An 18,353-nucleotide genomic window follows, 5' to 3' on the forward strand; every position below is an offset into this window, starting at 1 on the left:
AAACTCCTTTCTAACGCCCACCTAACCACCTGCCCCCTGGATCCTATTCCCTCTCAAACACTACGGTCACCATCTGACTCTATACTACACTCTCTAACCCACATCTTCAATCTCTCCCTCACCTCTGGCATTTTCCCCAATGCTCTAAAACATGCACTGATCACCCCCCATACTTAAAAGGCCATCCTTGGACCCTACCAATCCTAACAACCTACGCCCTATCTCCTTGCTCCCTTTTTCCTCTAAACTCCTCGAGCGCCTGGTTTACAACCAACTGAGTGACCTCCTCATCAAAAACAACCTTCTTGATCCCCTTCAATCTGGATTTCGCCCTCAACACTCCACAGAAACTGCTCTTTTAAAGCTCACAAATGACCTACTAACTACAAAAACCAACGGATACTATTCTGTACTCCTACTTCTGGACCTTTCAGCTGTCTTTGACACGGTTGACCACCCTGTCCTCCTCAAAAAAACTTTACTCCCTTGGTCTCCGTGACTGTGCTCTTCAGTGGCTCTCATCCTACTTATCCCAACGCACCTTCAGTGTCACCTATAATTCTACTTCCTCCACTCCTCTTCCCTTCTCTGTCGGGGTCCCCCAAGGTTCTGTTCTTGGACCTCTTTTATTTTCAGTCTACACCTCTTCCCTGGGTCAGCCGATAGCCTCTCATGGCTTTCAATATAATTTCTACGCTGACGACACTCAAATCTCTCCACCCCCTCAACTCACTCCACCAGTCTCCTCACACATCACCAACTTACTAACAGACATATCTGTATGGATACAACACTTCCTTAAACTCAACTTGTCCAAAACCGAACTTATAATATTTCCTCCCCAATGAGCCTCTTCCCCTGACTTCTCTGTCAAGAGTAATGGCACAACCATCCACCCATCCCCCCATGTCAGGATGCTCGGTGTTATCCTGGACTCTGAACTCTCCTTTCAGCCCCACATCCAATCACTTTCCAAAGCTTGCCGCCTCAACCTCCGAAACATCTCTAAACTACGTCCCTTTCTAACCAATTAAAACCTCAAAGCTCTCGATTCACTCTCTGGTCATCTCTCGCCTCGACTACTGCAACTCCCTCCTCATTGGTTCACCTTTAAATAGACTCCTCCCCCTTTCAGTCCATCATGAATGCTGCTGCCAGACTCATCCACCTTACAAACCGCACAGTGTTTGCTACCCCTCTCTGCCAATCCCTCCATTGGCTGCCACTTGCCCAACGAATTCAATTCAAAATACTAACACTTACTTACAAAGCCACCCACAACTCTGCCCTCCGGCTACATCTCTAGCCTAGTCTCAAAATACCAACCTAATCACCCACTTCGTTCCTCCCAAGACCTCCTGCTCTCTAGCTCCATCATCACCTCATCCCATATCCACCTACAGGACTTCTCCCGAGCCTCACCCATCCTCTGGAACTCACTACCCCAATCTGTCAGACTGTCTCCAAATTTATCCACTTTTAGGCGATCCCTGAAAACTTTCCTCTTCAGAGAAGCCTATCCTGCCTCCATCTAACAATTGCACTGTTCTCTCCATTAGCTCGTCCCCCACAGCTATTACCCTTTTGTATAACTTGACCCTCCCTCCTAGATTGTAAGCTCTAACGAGCAGAGCCCTCTGATTCCCCTTGTCTTGAATTGTATTGTATTGTACTGTCTACCCCAATGTTGTAAAGTGCTGCGTAAACTGTCGGCGCTATATAAATCCTGTATAATAATGATAATATAAAATATCTCCTTTTCTTTGAAGACCAATGACCTGAGTAAATAATATGAGAGCATCTATGATAAAATAGGAACAGGGATGCAATAACTATAACAGGTGATTGAACACAGTCCATTCGTATATATATATATATATATATATATATATATAATATATATTTTTAGATATATTTATATCTTTATTTATATATATATATATATATATATATATATATATATATATAAATATATATTTATATATATATATATATAAAAAAAATATATATATAAATATATATATATATATATATATATATATATATATATAAATATAAATATATATATAAAAAAAAAAATATATATATACATATATATATATACATAGATAGATATATATATATATATATATATATATATATATATATATATATATATATACATACACATCCCTAAATATTAAATGGGCTCCTGCGCTTAAAATGGAATTACGAATTACGTTTTCCACATAAAAAAAATATATATATATAAATATATATATATATATATCCCTAAATATTAAATGGGCTCCGGCGCTTAAAATAGAATTCCGGAGGAATGTTCTCATTTACTGGATGCCGCAAACACTTTCATGAGACAGCAGCTCATGCATACAGACCAAAAGAAAAAAATGGTAGTGCAGAGAGGTGGAACCTTACAGAAGAGCTCTAGAGAACTAGTTTGTTCAGTTGGGAGTATACCAGATGGTATGTACTCACCCCAAACAAATTAGACTTGAAAAAAATAATAGAAAAAAACTCTCCTCACAGTGTAGGAATTATTCTATCCCCTAATGAAAGTGCTCATATAAATTAAACTGTGTAAGCATAATAATAAAATATCACAGTACAAAGTGCAACTTATAACTCCATAGCATTACGAAAAGTGCCGAGTGCAATAGTAAACATAGAGATATAAGAACACGCACACTAGTCCAACTATAAATCAGACTTGTATAACAAAAGTGCTGAGTGCATATAGAAACCAAAATAACTAAAATATGCGTAAAACAACTTTCTAAGTGAGCACAGACTGGTGACGATAGTTGAGTGCAAAAATGCAACTTATGACTCCATAAAAAAGTGCTGAGTGCAATGGTAAACTTAAAATATTGAAGCACACACAATAATCAAGCTGTAAACCAAACTTATATAACAAAAGTGCTGAGTGCATGTAGTAAACCAAAGGATTGGAATATACACAGCGGCTAACTGAGTGAACACAGTCCCGTGACAGTATCACATATACATATAAAGTGATTCCGTGCTCATAAAGTGCATCAAAGGATCTTCCTCCACATAGGTGATTCCACGCATAAGTGTACACACTGGGTAATTACCTCCCCGCTATATAAAATATAGCGTATATGCAGCCTCCTCACAGATGCACCAAGAATCCAAGGAAAGGGGGTGGGGGGGTCCTCAGGGAATCACTCTCAGATCTCCGACAGTGTAAACTCCATCAAGATGCTCCAATATAGCTCAGAGAACAGATATAAGGGCAACCATAGTGTAGCATGTTTTTAAAATTCACTACTTTATAGATTCAAATTACTCACAGATAAATGGGGTAAGTCAGGCAGTATTAGCAGCAAGACAATTCAAACAGACCGCTCCGGTGCGAGCGTCACTTCCGGTCTCCATATCCTACGCGTTATGTCACTTCCGGTCTCCGTATCCTACGCGTTACGTCACTTCCGGTCTCCGTATCCTACGCGTTACGTCACTTGCGGTGACTTCAACTTGGATAGAGGAGCATAGGACGGAAAGCGCAGTTAAAAGGAGGACTGGGTGGGAACGACCCGCCCAATAATCAAATACGGACGCCCCTTAGTGGAGCGTCAGCGGACTACTAAAAACTAATAATAAAAAAAAGTTTAAAAAGGATTGTGCTTACAATTTTCAGTGCCCACAGGCCGGTGTCTTGCCGACATCGTCCCCCGGCGGATAACGTCCACCCTGTACTGCTCAGGCGCAGCGATTGCGCAGTACGAACGACTGCGCACTACATTCTGCCCTGAGTCCAGGTTCAAGCCCCCCCATCCAAGTGGACAGAAAGATAGTATAAAAATATGCAGAGCGAAGCGAGGCTGTGCCCGAAGCATGTCGAGCGAAGTGAGGCTATGCCCGAAGCGAGCCCGCGAAGGGGCCCTTTGTCTTAAAACAGTGTTGGACTGTAGGCCCCGTGTACAGCTGACTCACAGCTGTTCAGCTTTTTCGGCGTCTCCGTTGTGCTTCGTACTGCGCAAGCGCTGTGCTTGCGCAGTACGGGAGGGGGGCATTATCCGCCAGAAGGACCTTTCTCGGCAGAACACCGGCACCAAACCTTTCCAGCAGTGTATATGGAGCTGGTATTCCAGCAAATGTTTCCCCTGTGATCGTGTGTGGGCCAAGCCTCACTGTCACTCTCAGGTGCTGGCAGGAAGTGATGTCGTAGTTTCCCCAGCAGCCTCTACGCGTTTCACAATCAATTTTGGGTCATCAGGAAGCTGCTGGGGGGGCCATGTTTGTTAAGGTATTTATGCCCCAACTGTTTATTATTCAGCCAATCACGTTGCCGCGGTCATTTAAAAGGTGGTAGTGCCGTCACAAAATTGGTGGAACGCAGATGTGTTGCGTCATGGATAGGTGGTTGATTTCACAAACATACAGTTGAACAACATTGAAGATGTTCACCGGAACTTTAAATGTATTTTTATATATATTGTATTTTTTCATTTAATTCGTTTTTTTGATCTGCTTGGTAATTGATTTTTGGGATTATATGTTTTGGTTAGTACCACTTAACAGGTGTGTGGTGGGGGGGGGGGTGCTTTGATGGGATTTCTTTTGTGGGGGGTATTATTTAAAGTCGCATATTTGCTCATTTTTATCACAGAATTAAAAATCGCATATTCCCTGCTGAATTAGAGAGCTTTAAAACACAGTAAAGTTAGCGCAGTTACCATGTTCAGGATAGATACCTCAATATGGCCACTAGAAGGGGCTGACAGTCATAGGAAATCACTTTGTTATCTCCTTCACACCTAAGGGTAAAACACATTTTTAAATGTAGCTGTATATTTCTCTTTACAGCCATAACCTTCCACCAAAGAACAACCCCAAATAAATTCTCCTGCTCCTGACGATCGCAGCAATGCCACATACACTATATTACCAAAAGTATTGGGACGCCTGCCTTTATACGCACATGACCTTTAATGGAATCCCAGTCTTAGTCCGTAGGGTTCAATATTGCGTTGGCCCCGCCCTTTTCAGCTATAACAGCGTGCCTGACCCCACAAATGCTCTTCTGGAAGAATGGTCAAACATTCCCATAGACACACTCCTAAACCTTGTGAACGGCCTTCCCAGAAGAGTTGAAGCTTTTATAACTGCAAAGGGTGGGCCAACTCAATATTGAAATCTACAATCTAAGGAAAGCCATTAAAGTTCAGGTGAGTGTAAAGGCAGGCGGCCCAATACTTTTGGCAATGTAGATGTAGCACCCAGGTGTTTTGGCAGGGCTACTAACAAATTTAGTTTGCCCGGTCGTTATTGTCCTGTCTAATTGTTAGGAGATTCACTGACTTTCCCCTAATTCTGCAATTGTGGCACTTTTCTTCTCTGTCACTAGGTGGCATTGTGGCTGGTGACATTAGATAGAAGGGCATAGCGAGGACAGATCACGAATGGATGGGGTGTCTCAGCCAATAGACAGGGGTTTCTTTAGTCCCTTAGCCTGCTGGGAGAGCCTATTAATTTGGGTGGATTCAGGTGATCAGTGTTCTGTGCCACCTTGACGGCTGTCTGGGTGGATGTGTGGTATGTCATCCCGGGCTGCTAGGCCGGAAGCCTGAGGCCTATCCCAGAGACACCTGGCTGCTAGGCTGCCTGAGGCCTATCCAGGAGCAGGAGAAGCAGCATAGGGTTGGGACTACTGGATTGGAGTTCAACCGAGTTGTGAAGGTTCAGCCAGGACGGGGAACCAGTTGAAGTAAAGGGTTAGAAGTCGCCACAAAGGGACCATCCACCTTAATACCGAAGACTACAATGAGTAAGCTTGAACAAGTATCAGAGCCGTCTTCTCACCAGCCGGGGACGGTGAAGAAATGGGAAAGCTTCAGCGGGTGCCAAGCCAGGGACCCAGTAGGGTAGCGTGGGGGCTGCGCTTGAGGAGTATACAGCGGGATAGTTTTGGAAGAGCTCAGGAGATCCGGTGCCGACTGGGATCTGGAAGTCTAGTAAGAGACTGTGAGCTCAGCGATTCAAGACCTACAGTGGGATACTGTGAGATATGAAACAGACGGTTCTATGTTACCAAGAGTTATATACAGCTACATTTGGTGACTGTTACAATTTCAGTGCCATTGGTCCTACCCATACAGACGTGGCATCCGGCTGGAGGCCTTACCCTGTATAGCTGTCTACCTATAGAGTCTCGGAATCTGCCAATTAACATTGCATCTACCTAAGGGCGTCCTAACCTGATCTCCCATAGTAAGAGACAATATATCTCTTGTTCGCATTCAAAAAGTGACTGCTGCCCATCAATTTCATCTTGCATTACACCCATCATGCCTGGTAACCCACTTTACAAAGAAGGATGTCGGCTCTCCCTAACTCTTGAGGTCACCATTAGGCCTCTTGGGGGCCCTGGACTGCCACATATTGTATAGGGATATACAGTACACACACAGCACAAGGCCGTGCTCATATTACGAGACGTTTCTCGGGGTTGTATTTCCTCTGAGCTCCACAAGGTGGGGATCTTCTCACTTCTACCTAGAAAGGAAGTCTCTATGGAAGACAGGAAGTGATGTCACATACAGAAAGGAAGTTCCGGGTGAGAGGTGAGTCCGGAGGAAGTAGAGAGGAGACATTGCTGGAAATGGCAGAAAAGGAGGTAATAAGTGTTGTTATATATATATATATATATATATATATTTTATATGTTATTTTATATATATATATATATATATATATATATATATATATATATATATATATATATATATATGTACGCATACAGCACAAGATTGACCAGGCCAGATTTCAGTTGACTGAGTGACTTCTCCGAGCCAACTCAATTACACATATCAAAGGGGACTTGTTGATCAAAAGGGTGTTAAAGCGGGAATTCTGACGTTTTTTGTTTTTAAAAGTCAGCAGCTACAAATACTGCAACTGCTGACTTTTAAAATAAGAACACTTACCCGCTCAGCACGCCCGCGATGTCGGCCCCCGAAGCCGATCTCTCGATCGGCTCTCGGGTGCTGCCGCCGCCGCCATTTTCGGTATGGCAATCAGGAAGTGAAGCCTTGCGGCTTCACTTCCCGGTTCCCTACTGCGCATGCGCGAGTCGCTCTGCGTAATAAGGATGGTCCCCACTGTCTCTGGGATCCGTGTGTTTCCCAGCAGACAGCGGGGGGCCCACAGGAAGTGGCGTAAATACCCGCAGAATCTGCGGCTATCTATGCCCGGAAGTAGGTGCAGATACCTGTATTATACAGGTATCTGCACCCCCTCCCCCCTGGGGGAGGGTTCCAATGAGCGGAAGTTCCACTTTAGGGTGGAGCTCCACTTTAAGGTGGTATCTGTTAATCTAATTGCGCATATTGAAGGAAACTTGTTGATGTTACTATGCAAGAATGAGAATTATGGCAGTTTATGACTACAGCTGTTCACGGCTAGGGGGTCATCTTCTGTCTCTCTGAAAGACCCACGGAGATCAAAGCATTTAATGGAAAGGGCCAATCACATTGCTCAGCTATTCAATGTATTGGGGGTATAACATGGCGTTCAGTCTTGTCTGGGTGTGTGGTTATGAAGGCACCAAGGTCTAGGGCAGTGTTTCTCAACTCCAGTCCTCAAGGCGCCCCAACAGGTCATGTTTTCAGGCTCACCATTATTTTGCACAGGGGATTTGATCAGTTTCACTGCCTTAGTAATTACCACAGCCGTTTCATCAGAGGGAAATCCTGAAAACATCCTGACCTGTTGGGGCGCCTGTAGGACTGGAGTTGAGAAACACTGGTCTAGGGGACATGGGTCTCTGAATATTTACTAGCGTTGTCGTAATTATACTCTGTTGGATTGTGTCATCTGTTGCAAGACTTTGTTCTGTGTTGGAAGTCAATAAAGTGCATCTCTCTGGAAGAATTGGGTTGCTGCGGAAGAGTACTTATAATAACTACTAACTAATCATCTACCCAATACGCTACACGCCGATAATATATCACTACAATAAGATCTTATTTTATATATATATATATATATATATATATATATATACACTCAGTAACACCCCCCCTCGTCATGTTTCGTCCTCTTCCTCCATAGTCATTGTGACGTCTTTTATCTCCAGCAGATGACGATACACACATATATAGTGTGGAAATGTAGATTAACCCTTTCAGTATCAGAACATTCCCCCACCTACGGGGCCGCAACATTTCCTTCATTTTGAAGATAAATTCTAGTAAAATGTTCCTCTAAACAAACAACACTGACAATAAATAGACAAGACAATGACCATCCTGATCATACATGGCCTACAAGGGGCAATTATTACACCACACAGGCAGATTTACCCCTTCAGGATCAGAACGTTCCCCCAGTTACAGAGCCGGAGCATTGTCTTCATTTATGGAGATGTGTCACCTTTCCCACCAATCGCCTTCTCACCTCATCAGTCTATACCAGTGATTCTCAACAAGGGTTCCGTGGAACCCCAGGGTTCCTCCAAAGGTTGGTAGGGGTTCCTTCAGCATTGGGAAATTTCTGCCTCTCAGATAAGTTCCCACTGGCACCATTGATCTTTTTAGCTCTCTGTAAGGAGGTAATTCTTCCCAATGACCACAAGTGTGAGGACCATTCTTCCCACTGACCATCACACTAATGTATCATGAGTTGTAGATTTCTAATTTTTAGCAGGGGGTTCCCCGAGACCAGAGAACTATTTCAAGGGTTCCTCCGTGTTGAAAACGTTGAGAAAGGCTGGTCTATACTAACGGATTATATGACTTTTATTAGTGGCGGGGGATGGTTGGAATATGTATGTCTTTCTTTTAGAAGGTTTCAAATAGGAAGAAAGAGGGAAAATGTCATTTGTAGAAAGAATGTCCTGAAAACAAATTTTTCCATATTGATCCAAGTCTCAGATATTCATTCACACCATCCCCCACCATGATCAGGTAGATGGGTAACAATCACCGATAGGATTTATACACAATCAAGTATGATAGAACAAATGTTTTTTTTTATATATTCAGAGTGGAAACATCAGGGATGATAATATTGTTGTTAAATAAGAGTAAAAAGAGGAGGATGAGGAGTATGGTGTGATGAAGAAGCTGTCTGAAGGACATCATGATGGAGCAATCAAGTAACAGAAACCCACCAGAGAGATGTCCCCGTCCTCTGTATTCCCGGGATTCCACACAGGAAGGTCTCACCATCCCCCACCATCATCAGGTAGATGAGAAACAATTATGAATAGTTATGACTTATACACAATCATGTTTGTTACAATAAATGTTTTATTATATATTCAGAGTGGAAACCTTGAGGGTTATAATAGTGTTATTAAAGAAGAGTACAAGCAAGAGGACAAGGAATATGGTGTAATGAAGGAGCTTTCAGGGCACAAGGATATGATGGAGCCACCTAATAACATAAACCCACCAGAGAGATGTCCCCGTCCTCTGTATTCCCGGGATTCCACACGGGAAGGTCACACCATCCCCCACCATCATCAGGTAGATGAGGAACAATCACTGATAGTATCATTAGGATCTGTACATTATCTGCATTGTTACCATTGATGTCATTTTTATTATATATTCAGAGTGGAAACCTGAGAGATCCTAAAGTTGAGGTTAAAGAAGAGATAAAAGAGGAGGATGATGAGGATGGGGTGATGGAGGAGTTTCCTAAAGAACACAAAGATCTGTACCAGGACACCATGGTGGAGTCATCCAGCTACAGAAACCCACCAGAGAGATGTCCCCGTCCTCTGTATTCCCGGGATTCCACACAGGAAGGTCACACCATCCCCCACTGTTACAAGGTTGGTGGGACGGAGAATCTAGAACATTCACTTACAGAGACAATGTGTGGATTTTTTATGTGATGTCACAATATTAAAGCTCTTATTTTACAGATGATTTTCTCTCTCATTTTCTTGGTTTAGAGTGGAGATCCAATCGATATAGAATTTGAGGTGAAATCAGAAGAAGAAGAAGAGAGGTATGTGAGGGATGATCAGCAGTCTATGGAGGAGGATGGAATAACGGGGACATTTATAGAGGAGGACACTCCTACAGAGATCAGCACAGGTGGGTCATTAACACTAAATCCATTCCTCCACCCATACTGCTCACTGATTGGTCCAGAGTAGGGCAGGGGCTGGGTGATATCAGCCTGTAATCCCCTGGTCACTTTCCTGAGCTGTGTCCCCCGTCCTGTATTCCTGGATTTCTCTCCGATAATCTTCCTTCTCTGTGCTGCCGACACAATTTATGTATCTAGACTGGATTTATGGAGATTCTGGGGATCAGCAAAATGTTGACCCTCACTATAGGCATTGTTCAACCTAGGCACCAGTGGTATGTGTCTTGGGTCTTCTGCCCCATGCCCGGGTATAGCAGGATCTCTATCTCTGCAATTATTCTGGGGTCACTTGCTCTGTTTTCTTTCCTATGTCTGTATAGTCTCAGACTCAAGTCACTGAGTGCAGTCTCAGGAGATGGGAGGCAGCGGTGTGGGACCTCTGCAACTTGTCTCCAGTAAACATTTAATCCACCACTGATTACTGAACACCAATATTATGAATCCTGACCCTTCACTATATAATTTATATTGTACATTACATACACTTGACCCCCACACTATATACTCTATGTTGTACATTATATACTCCTGACCCTTGCACTATATACTCTATGTTGTGCATTACATAATTCTGATACTATATAGTCCTATCTGTTGTATCTTACACAATATGTTGTACATTACATAGTCCTGACTTCTGCTCTCTCCCCTCCCCCCACTGCTATATATACACATAATATATATTCTCTTTTGTTACACCCATTTTCTACCAGCTGGACATATTATATCGGATGATGTGATTGGAGCACAGACTTTTACATGGTGATAATAATGTGATAACATCCTCCAACTTTGGAGCCTTAAACAGAAAGTGATAATGAGGGAGGAGTCAATAACCCAATGATGGGGGTCTTCAGGATCAGTCCAGTCTTCATCTTGGTTGTTCTCCCCCCATCCTCACTCTCTGACCTCTGGTGGGGCTCAGCCCCGCTGTTATTCATGACTAAATCATGGACTAAATAAGGAAGTGCAGGACTTCTTGTGTTGGGAAGATGGCGATGAGTGATAGAGGGGGAGGGGACACTCGTCCTAAAATCCCCTCATCACTGTCACTCCTATAGAAGACAGTTCTCGTTGTTTCCTCCCTCTCTGACTAAGGCCCATGAATAAAGAAATGATCTGGTAGGAGATCAGAGGACCCATTTACTAGTTACCTTGAGGGGGGAATTGTAAGATCCTCAGAGACAAAGCTGCCTGATGTGGGCGGAGTCCTGGTTTAGGGGAACCAATCAGCTGATGTCTAGTAATAATCTTTGTATTTCTATTTTAGTAGATGGACGGGAGATGAGGAAAACCTCAGAGGATTGTCTCACTTTGTCTCCAGACTGTAAAGTAGAAGATGAGGACATCACACAGTATAGTCCAGGAGAAAACCCGACTACCTCAAATGTCCATCCGGCACCACACAGTGTAGATGGACCATCGTATTCCTCTTATCCTGAGGAACCTCAGACTGTGCGGGACGGTGCCGGACCATCGTATTCCTCTTATCCTGAGGAACCTCAGACTGTGCGGGACGGTGCCGGACCATCGTATTCCTCTTATCCTGAGGAACCTCAGACTGTGCGGGACGGTGCCGGACCATCATATTCCTCTTATCCCGAGGAACCTCAGACTGTGCGGGACGGTGCCGTCCTTCCAACAGATAAGAGGCTTTCCTGTACTGAGTGCGGGAAGCGTTTCAATTATAAGTCTAGTCTTAATATGCATAAAAAAATTCATACAGGTGAGAAGCCATATTCCTGTTTTGAGTGTGGGAAATGTTTTATTAGGAAGTCGCATCTTGATAGACATCAGAGGTTTCACATGGGTGAGAAACCGTATTCCTGTCCTGAGTGCGGGAAATGTTTTGTAGAAAAATCAGAACTTGTCAGACATCAGAGGTCTCACACGGGGGAGAAGCCGCATTCATGTTCTGAGTGCGGGAAATGTTTTTCAGATAAGTGGCATCTTGATAGACATCAGAGGTGGCACAAGGGTGAGAAGCCTTATTCCTGTCCTGAGTGCGGGAAATGTTTTTTAGTTAAGTCGAATCTTGACGCACATCTGATGTTGCACACGGGAGAGAAGGAGTATTCCTGTTCTGAGTGTGGGAAATGTTTTTCAGATAAGTCCAGTCTTTCCTATCATCATAGATCACACACGGGTGAGAAGCCGTATTGCTGTCCTGAGTGTGGGAAATGTTTTTCAGCTAAGTCCAGTCTTTCCTGTCATCAGAGATCACACACGGGGGAGAAGCCGTATTCTTGCCCTGAGTGTGGGAAATGTTTTTCAAGGAATTCACATCTCTCCAGACATCAGAAATCGCACACAGGTGAGAAGCCGTATCCTTGTCCTGAGTGCGGGAAATATTTTTCAGAGAAGTCCCATCTTTCCAGACATCAGAGATTTCACACAGGGGAGAAGCCATATTTCTGTCCTGAATGCGGGAAATGTTTTGCAGGGAAGTCCAATCTTTACAGACATCAAAGGGCTCACACAGGGAAGAAGCCACCTTCCTGTCCTGAGTGAGGGAATTGTTCCTCACTGAAGTCCTGTCTTCTTGTACATCAGGGGGTCCCACACAACCCTCGAGGTGTATTAGTGAGTGCGGGAAATGTCTTGTATATGAATGTTGCTGGACATGTGGGGAAGAAGCACACCCTGATATACACTTCAGATATACCGTATATACTCGAGTATAAGCCGAGATTTTCAGCCTCTTTTTTGAGGCTGAAAGTGCCCCCCTCGGCTTATACTCGAGTCATCGCCGTCTGCCTGCCCAATCAGCGTGTCGAGCAGACAGACGGCGGCCATTCTACTATTCAAAAGCCGCGCCTCCGTCTGTGATAGGCGGAACACTCAATTTCCCAGCAGTCAGTGGTCCGCCTATCACGGACATCCGCTCATCCTCATACTACTGTCAGACGAGAAGAGCGGCGATCCTGGCATGGCAGAAGCACGGAGGCTTGGGACGGAGGCTCGGGACGCAGGCTCGGGACACAGGTAGGCTGGACACACAAGGCTGCACGGACACACACACAGGGATGGATGGACACACACACAGGGATGGATGGACACACACACAGGGATGGATGGATGGACACAAACACAGGGATGGATGGATGGACACACACACAGGGATGGATGGACACACAGGGATGGATGGACACACAGGGATGGACGGACACACAGGGATGGACAGGCATGTCTCACCCTCGGCTTATACACGAGTCAATAAGTTTCCCAGTTTTTTTGGGGTAAATTGGGGGCCTCGGCTTATATTCGGGTCGGCCTATACTCGAGTATATACGGTACTCCATGGCTGATCTTCATCATGGAAGAAACAGTTGATAAGGAGATCACCAAAGACATGGATGAAGTGTTGTACCGTGTCGGCCATTGATAGCAGGAGAAAAAATAAAAATGGAGTCCTTACCTCTCATTGGCTGAGTACATTTTGTGGTGTAAACTCTTGCAAGAGGTCTGTTTTCTCAAGTCGTCCTTCAGGACGAAACACGTTAACCCCACCACTTAAAAGGTGGTCCTCTTTTAAAGTACCTCTCATGGGCTGAGTACATTTTGTGGTGGAAGATTTCTCAAACACTTACAGGTCTGATTATAAAAAACAATTCTACATACTGTATGTGGCAAGCTTATCTTATACAACCCAGGGTACAGAGTGCAGTGGGCCCACTTATATTATTGGTCAGCATAATGGTTCCTTACATTAGTGACTCATGGGAGAAGGACCCCCTTATATTAGTGGTCAGTGTAGTAGTTCCTTACATTGGTGACCAATGGGAGAAGAACCCCTTATATCAGTGGTCAATGTAGTGGTCCCTTACCTTTGTGACCAATGGGAGAAGGACCCCTTATATCAGTGGTCAGTGTAGTGGTCCCTTACATTGGTGACCAATGGGAGAAGGACCCCCTTATGTCAGTGGTCATTGTGTAGTGGACCCTTACATTGGAGACCAATGGGAGAAGGACCCCCTTATATCAGTGGTAGGTATAGTTGTCCCTTACATTGGTGACCAATGGGGAGAAGGATACCTTTGGAAGGAATCTGTCTCGTGAGGTATCTGTTAGAAATGACAATCCAAGGAAAACGTAGTAGTTCCTTTCAATGGTGACGACCAGTGATCAGTGTAGTGGTCTCTTACAGTGGTGACCAATACGAGAAGGACCCCCTTATATCAGTGTAGCTGTTCCTTACATTGGCGACCAATGGGAAAAGAAACCCCTTATATCAGTGGTCAGTGTAGTGGTCCCTTACATTGGTGATCAATGGGAGAAGGACTTCCTTATGTCAGTGGTCATTGTGTAGTGGACCCCTACATTGAAGACCAATGGGAGAAGGACCCCTTATATCAGTGGTCAGTGTAGTGGTCCCTTACATTGGTGATCAATGGGAGAAGGACTTCCTTATGTCAGTGGTCATTGTGTAGTGGACCCCTACATTGAAGACCAATGGGAGAAGGACCCCTTATATCAGTGGTCAGTGTAGTGGTCCCTTACATTGGTGACCAATGGGAGAAGGACCCCCTTATGTCAGTGGTCATTGTGTAGTGGACCCTTACATTGGAGACCAATGGGAGAAGGACCCCCTTATATCAGTGGTAGGTATAGTTGTCCCTTACATTGGTGACCAATGGGGAGAAGGATACCTTTGGAAGGAATCTGTCTCGTGAGGTATCTGTTAGAAATGACAATCCAAGGAAAACTTAGTAGTTCTTTTCAATGGTGATGACCAGTGATCAGTGTAGTGGTCTCTTACAGTGGTGACCAATACGAGAAGGACCCCCTTATATCAGTGTAGCTGTTCCTTACATTGGCGACCAATGGGAAAAGAAACCCCTTATATCAGTGGTCAGTGTAGTGGTCCCTTACATTGGTGATCAATGGGAGAGGACTTCCTTATGTCAGTGGTCATTGTGTAGTGGACCCTTACATTGAAGACCAATGGGAGAAGGACCCCTTATATCAGTGGTCAGTGTAGTGGTCCCTTACATTGGTGATCAATGGGAGAAGGACTTCCTTATGTCAGTGGTCATTGTGTAGTGGACCCCTACATTGAAGACCAATGGGAGAAGGACCCCTTATATCAGTGGTCAGTGTAGTGGTCCCTTACATTGGTGACCAATGGGAGAACGACCCCCTTATATCAGTGGTTGGTGTAGTTGTCCCTTACATTGGTGACCAATGGGAGAAGGACCCCTTATATCAGTGGTCAATGTAGTGGTCCCTTACATTGGTGACCAATGGGAGAACGACCCCCTTATATCAGTGGTTGGTGTAGTGGTCCCTTAGATTGGTGACCAATGGGAGAAGGACCCCCTTATATCAGTGGTCAATGTAGTGGTCCCTTAGATTGGTGACCAATGGGAGAATAATCTCCTTATATCAGTGGTCGGTGTAGTGGTACCTTACATTGGAGACCAATGGGAGAAGGACCCCCTTATATCAGTGGTTGGTGTAGTTGTCCCTTACATTGGTGACCAATGGAGAGAAGGATACCTTTGGAAGGAATCTGTCTCATGAGGTATCTGTTGGAAATGACAGTCCAAGGAAAACTTAGTAGTTCCTTTCAATGATGACCATCAGTGGTCAGTGTAGTGGTCTCTTACAGTGGTGACCAATGCGAGAAGGACCCCCTTATATCAGTGTAGCTGTTCCTTACATTGGCGACCAATGGGAGAAGAACCCCCTTATATCAGTGGTCAATGTAGTGGTCCCTTACATTGGTGACCAATGGGCTAAGAACCCCCTTTTATCAGTGGCCAGTCTAGTGATCCCTTACACTGGCAACCAATGGGGAAAGGAAGGCCTTAAATAGTTACAACTTTTAGGGCTAGTTTAAATGTTCCTCAGCCCTCTGAAAAATGATCCACAGTGGACTGTTTTTCAGAAGACGGTTAAGAGGTAGGTGGGTGGGAGGCAATATGTCACCTCCTCACCATGTGTTTTAACATGGGAAAAGCCGGTGCAAAGAGGAGTGAAAAATGGGGAAGGGAAGGGTGAAGAGGAGGGTTGTAAAGTGAAGAGGGAGATTGGGGGTGACGAGGAAGAAGCAAATTAAAAGAGAGAGAGGAAAGGGGTGATAAGGGGGACCGGGCAGTCAAGAGTGAAATGGTGTAGGGGAGAAGATGTGGCAGGACGGGTGACGATGGGGAAGAGGAAGATATAATGGTGGAGAAGGGAATGGAGGGAGATGAGGAGGTGAAGAGGGGGACATGGTAGTAATGAGGGAGGAAGAGGGGGATAAGGTTGTAAAAAGTGGGGTGAGGGATGAAGAGGGGTTACAGGGTAATGAAGTGGGGTGGAGAGGGGCAGAAGGCAGTCAAGGGGGAGGTGAAGCAGGAGATGGGGTGATGAAAATAGATGATAAGAGGGCAGTTAGGAGAGGAATGGAGAGGTCAAAAGGGGGAAAGTGGAGGGATGAGAAGAAAGAAGGGGAGAGAGACAGCAAAATCAAGAAGCGGATGGGGTGAAGGAGATAAGACAGTGAAGAAGTGGGGTGGAGAGGGAGGAAGAGGGGGACACAAAGTTGAAGAGGGGGACAAAGCAGTAAGGTGGGAAAAGGGTAGGGGATGGGGTGATGAATAAGGGAATGATGTGGTGAAGAGGGGGATGAGGTATAAAGAGGTGGCAGGACAGGTGGTGACAGGGAGGAGGACAGAAGGGGGATGAGGAGGTGAAGAGGGGGACAGGACAGTGATGGGGGGTAAAGAGAGGAACAAGGCAGTAAAAAGTGGGGGAAGGGGGTGAGGGATGAAGAGGGGATATAGGGCAATGAAGTGGGGTGGAGAGGGGCAGAAGGGGAGGCAAAGAGATGGGGTGGTGAAAATGATTGATGAGTGGGCAGTTGGGAAAGGAATGGGATGGTAAAGAAGACAGTTGTGGGAAGAGGGAGACAAGAGAATCAAGAAGAGTATAGGGTGGGGAGGTGGAGAGGGAGGAAAGTGGGTGGGGGGGGTGTGAAGAGGAGGGACAGAGTTCAAGAGGGGGACAAAGCAATGATATGGGGAAAGGCCAGGGGATGGGGTGATGAAGAGGGGGATGAGGGATAAAGATGGAGACAGGGCAGTGAAGGGGTCAGAAGGGAATGAAGAGTGGGATATGGAGGAGACTGTGTGGGACGGTGCTGGACCCTCATATTCCTCTTATCCTGAGGAACCTCAGACTGTGCGGGACGGTGCCGGACCATCGTATTCCTCTTATCCTGAGAAACCTCAGACTGTGAGGGACGGTGCCGGACCATCGTATTCCTCTTATCCTGAGGAACCTCAGACTGTGCGGGACGGTGCCGGACCATCGTATTCCTCTTATCCCGAGGAACCTCAGACTGTGAGGGACGGTGCCGGACCATCGTATTCCTCTTATCCTGAGGAACCTCAGACTGTGCGGGACGGTGCCGGATCATCGTATTCCTCTTATCCCGAGGAACCTCAGACTGTGCGGGACGGTGCCGGACCATCGTATTCCTCTTATCCCGAGGAACCTCAGACTGTGTGGGATGGTGCCGGACCATCGTATTCCTCTTATCCCGAGGAACCTCAGACTGTGCGGGACGGTGCCGGACCATCGTATTCCTCTTATCCTGAGGAACCTCAGACTGTGCGGGACGGTGCCGGACCATCGTATTCCTCTTATCCTGAGGAACCTCAGACTGTGCGGGACGGTGCCGGACCATCGTATTCCTCTTATCCTGAGGAACCTCAGACGGTGTGGGACGGTGCCGGACCATCGTATTCCTCTTATCCTGAGGAACCTCAGACTGTGAGGGACGGTGCCGGACCATCATATTCCTCTTATCCTGAGGAACCTCAGACTGTGCGGGACGGTGCCGGACCATCGTATTCCTCTTATCCTGAGGAACCTCAGATTGTGAGGGACAGAACCTGGCCTCCATTCAGTGTCCTCCACCCTTCTCTGCCAATAACTCCATTCAATGTCCTCCACCCGTCTCTGCCAATCTCGTCACTGGCCTCCATTCAGTGTGATCAGAGACAATCTGGTTTCTGGTCACCTCTATGGCCAGCCGGATCGGTTTTCAGAAGCGCCATTAATAACAGTAAGCCCGAGAAACACCGGCAAGTGCCAGGGACGACGACCACCCCTCCCGCTGCTTCTGAAAGTGATCCAGCAGCTAATTAGCCGATTGTCCCGCTTTAACGAGAGAGAATCGCCAGCTGGAAAAAAAATGAAATAAAAAATTATCGTATTGCGGTTGGTGGGTC

At 45.5% G+C, this 18,353-nt stretch overlaps 1 protein-coding gene across 2 annotated transcripts; it reads left to right on the forward strand.

The window, feature by feature from the left end:
* Window positions 1-4,597: 4,597 nt before the first annotated feature.
* Window positions 4,598-13,555, forward strand: LOC143955669 (uncharacterized). Of its 2 annotated transcripts, XM_077465776.1 has the most exons (6): window positions 4,599-6,643; window positions 9,012-9,213; window positions 9,294-9,497; window positions 9,587-9,808; window positions 9,932-10,076; window positions 11,402-13,555. In XM_077465776.1, the coding sequence occupies exons 2-6, from the start codon at window positions 9,109-9,111 to the stop codon at window positions 12,640-12,642; spliced, it is 1,917 nt and encodes a 638-aa protein (XP_077321902.1). In that variant the 5' UTR covers window positions 4,599-6,643; window positions 9,012-9,108; the 3' UTR covers window positions 12,643-13,555. The 2 variants fall into 2 exon arrangements, with proteins under 2 accessions (XP_077321903.1, XP_077321902.1); XM_077465777.1 differs by lacking the exon at window positions 9,294-9,497 and having other exon boundaries at window positions 4,598-6,643.
* The last annotated feature ends 4,798 nt before the right edge of the window (window positions 13,556-18,353 follow it).

Source organism: Lithobates pipiens, unplaced genomic scaffold, assembly GCF_037356315.1.
Source record: "Lithobates pipiens isolate NorthernLeopardFrog02 unplaced genomic scaffold, aLitPip1_a1.2 Scaffold_35, whole genome shotgun sequence".
Taxonomy (NCBI): Eukaryota; Metazoa; Chordata; class Amphibia; order Anura; family Ranidae; genus Lithobates; species Lithobates pipiens.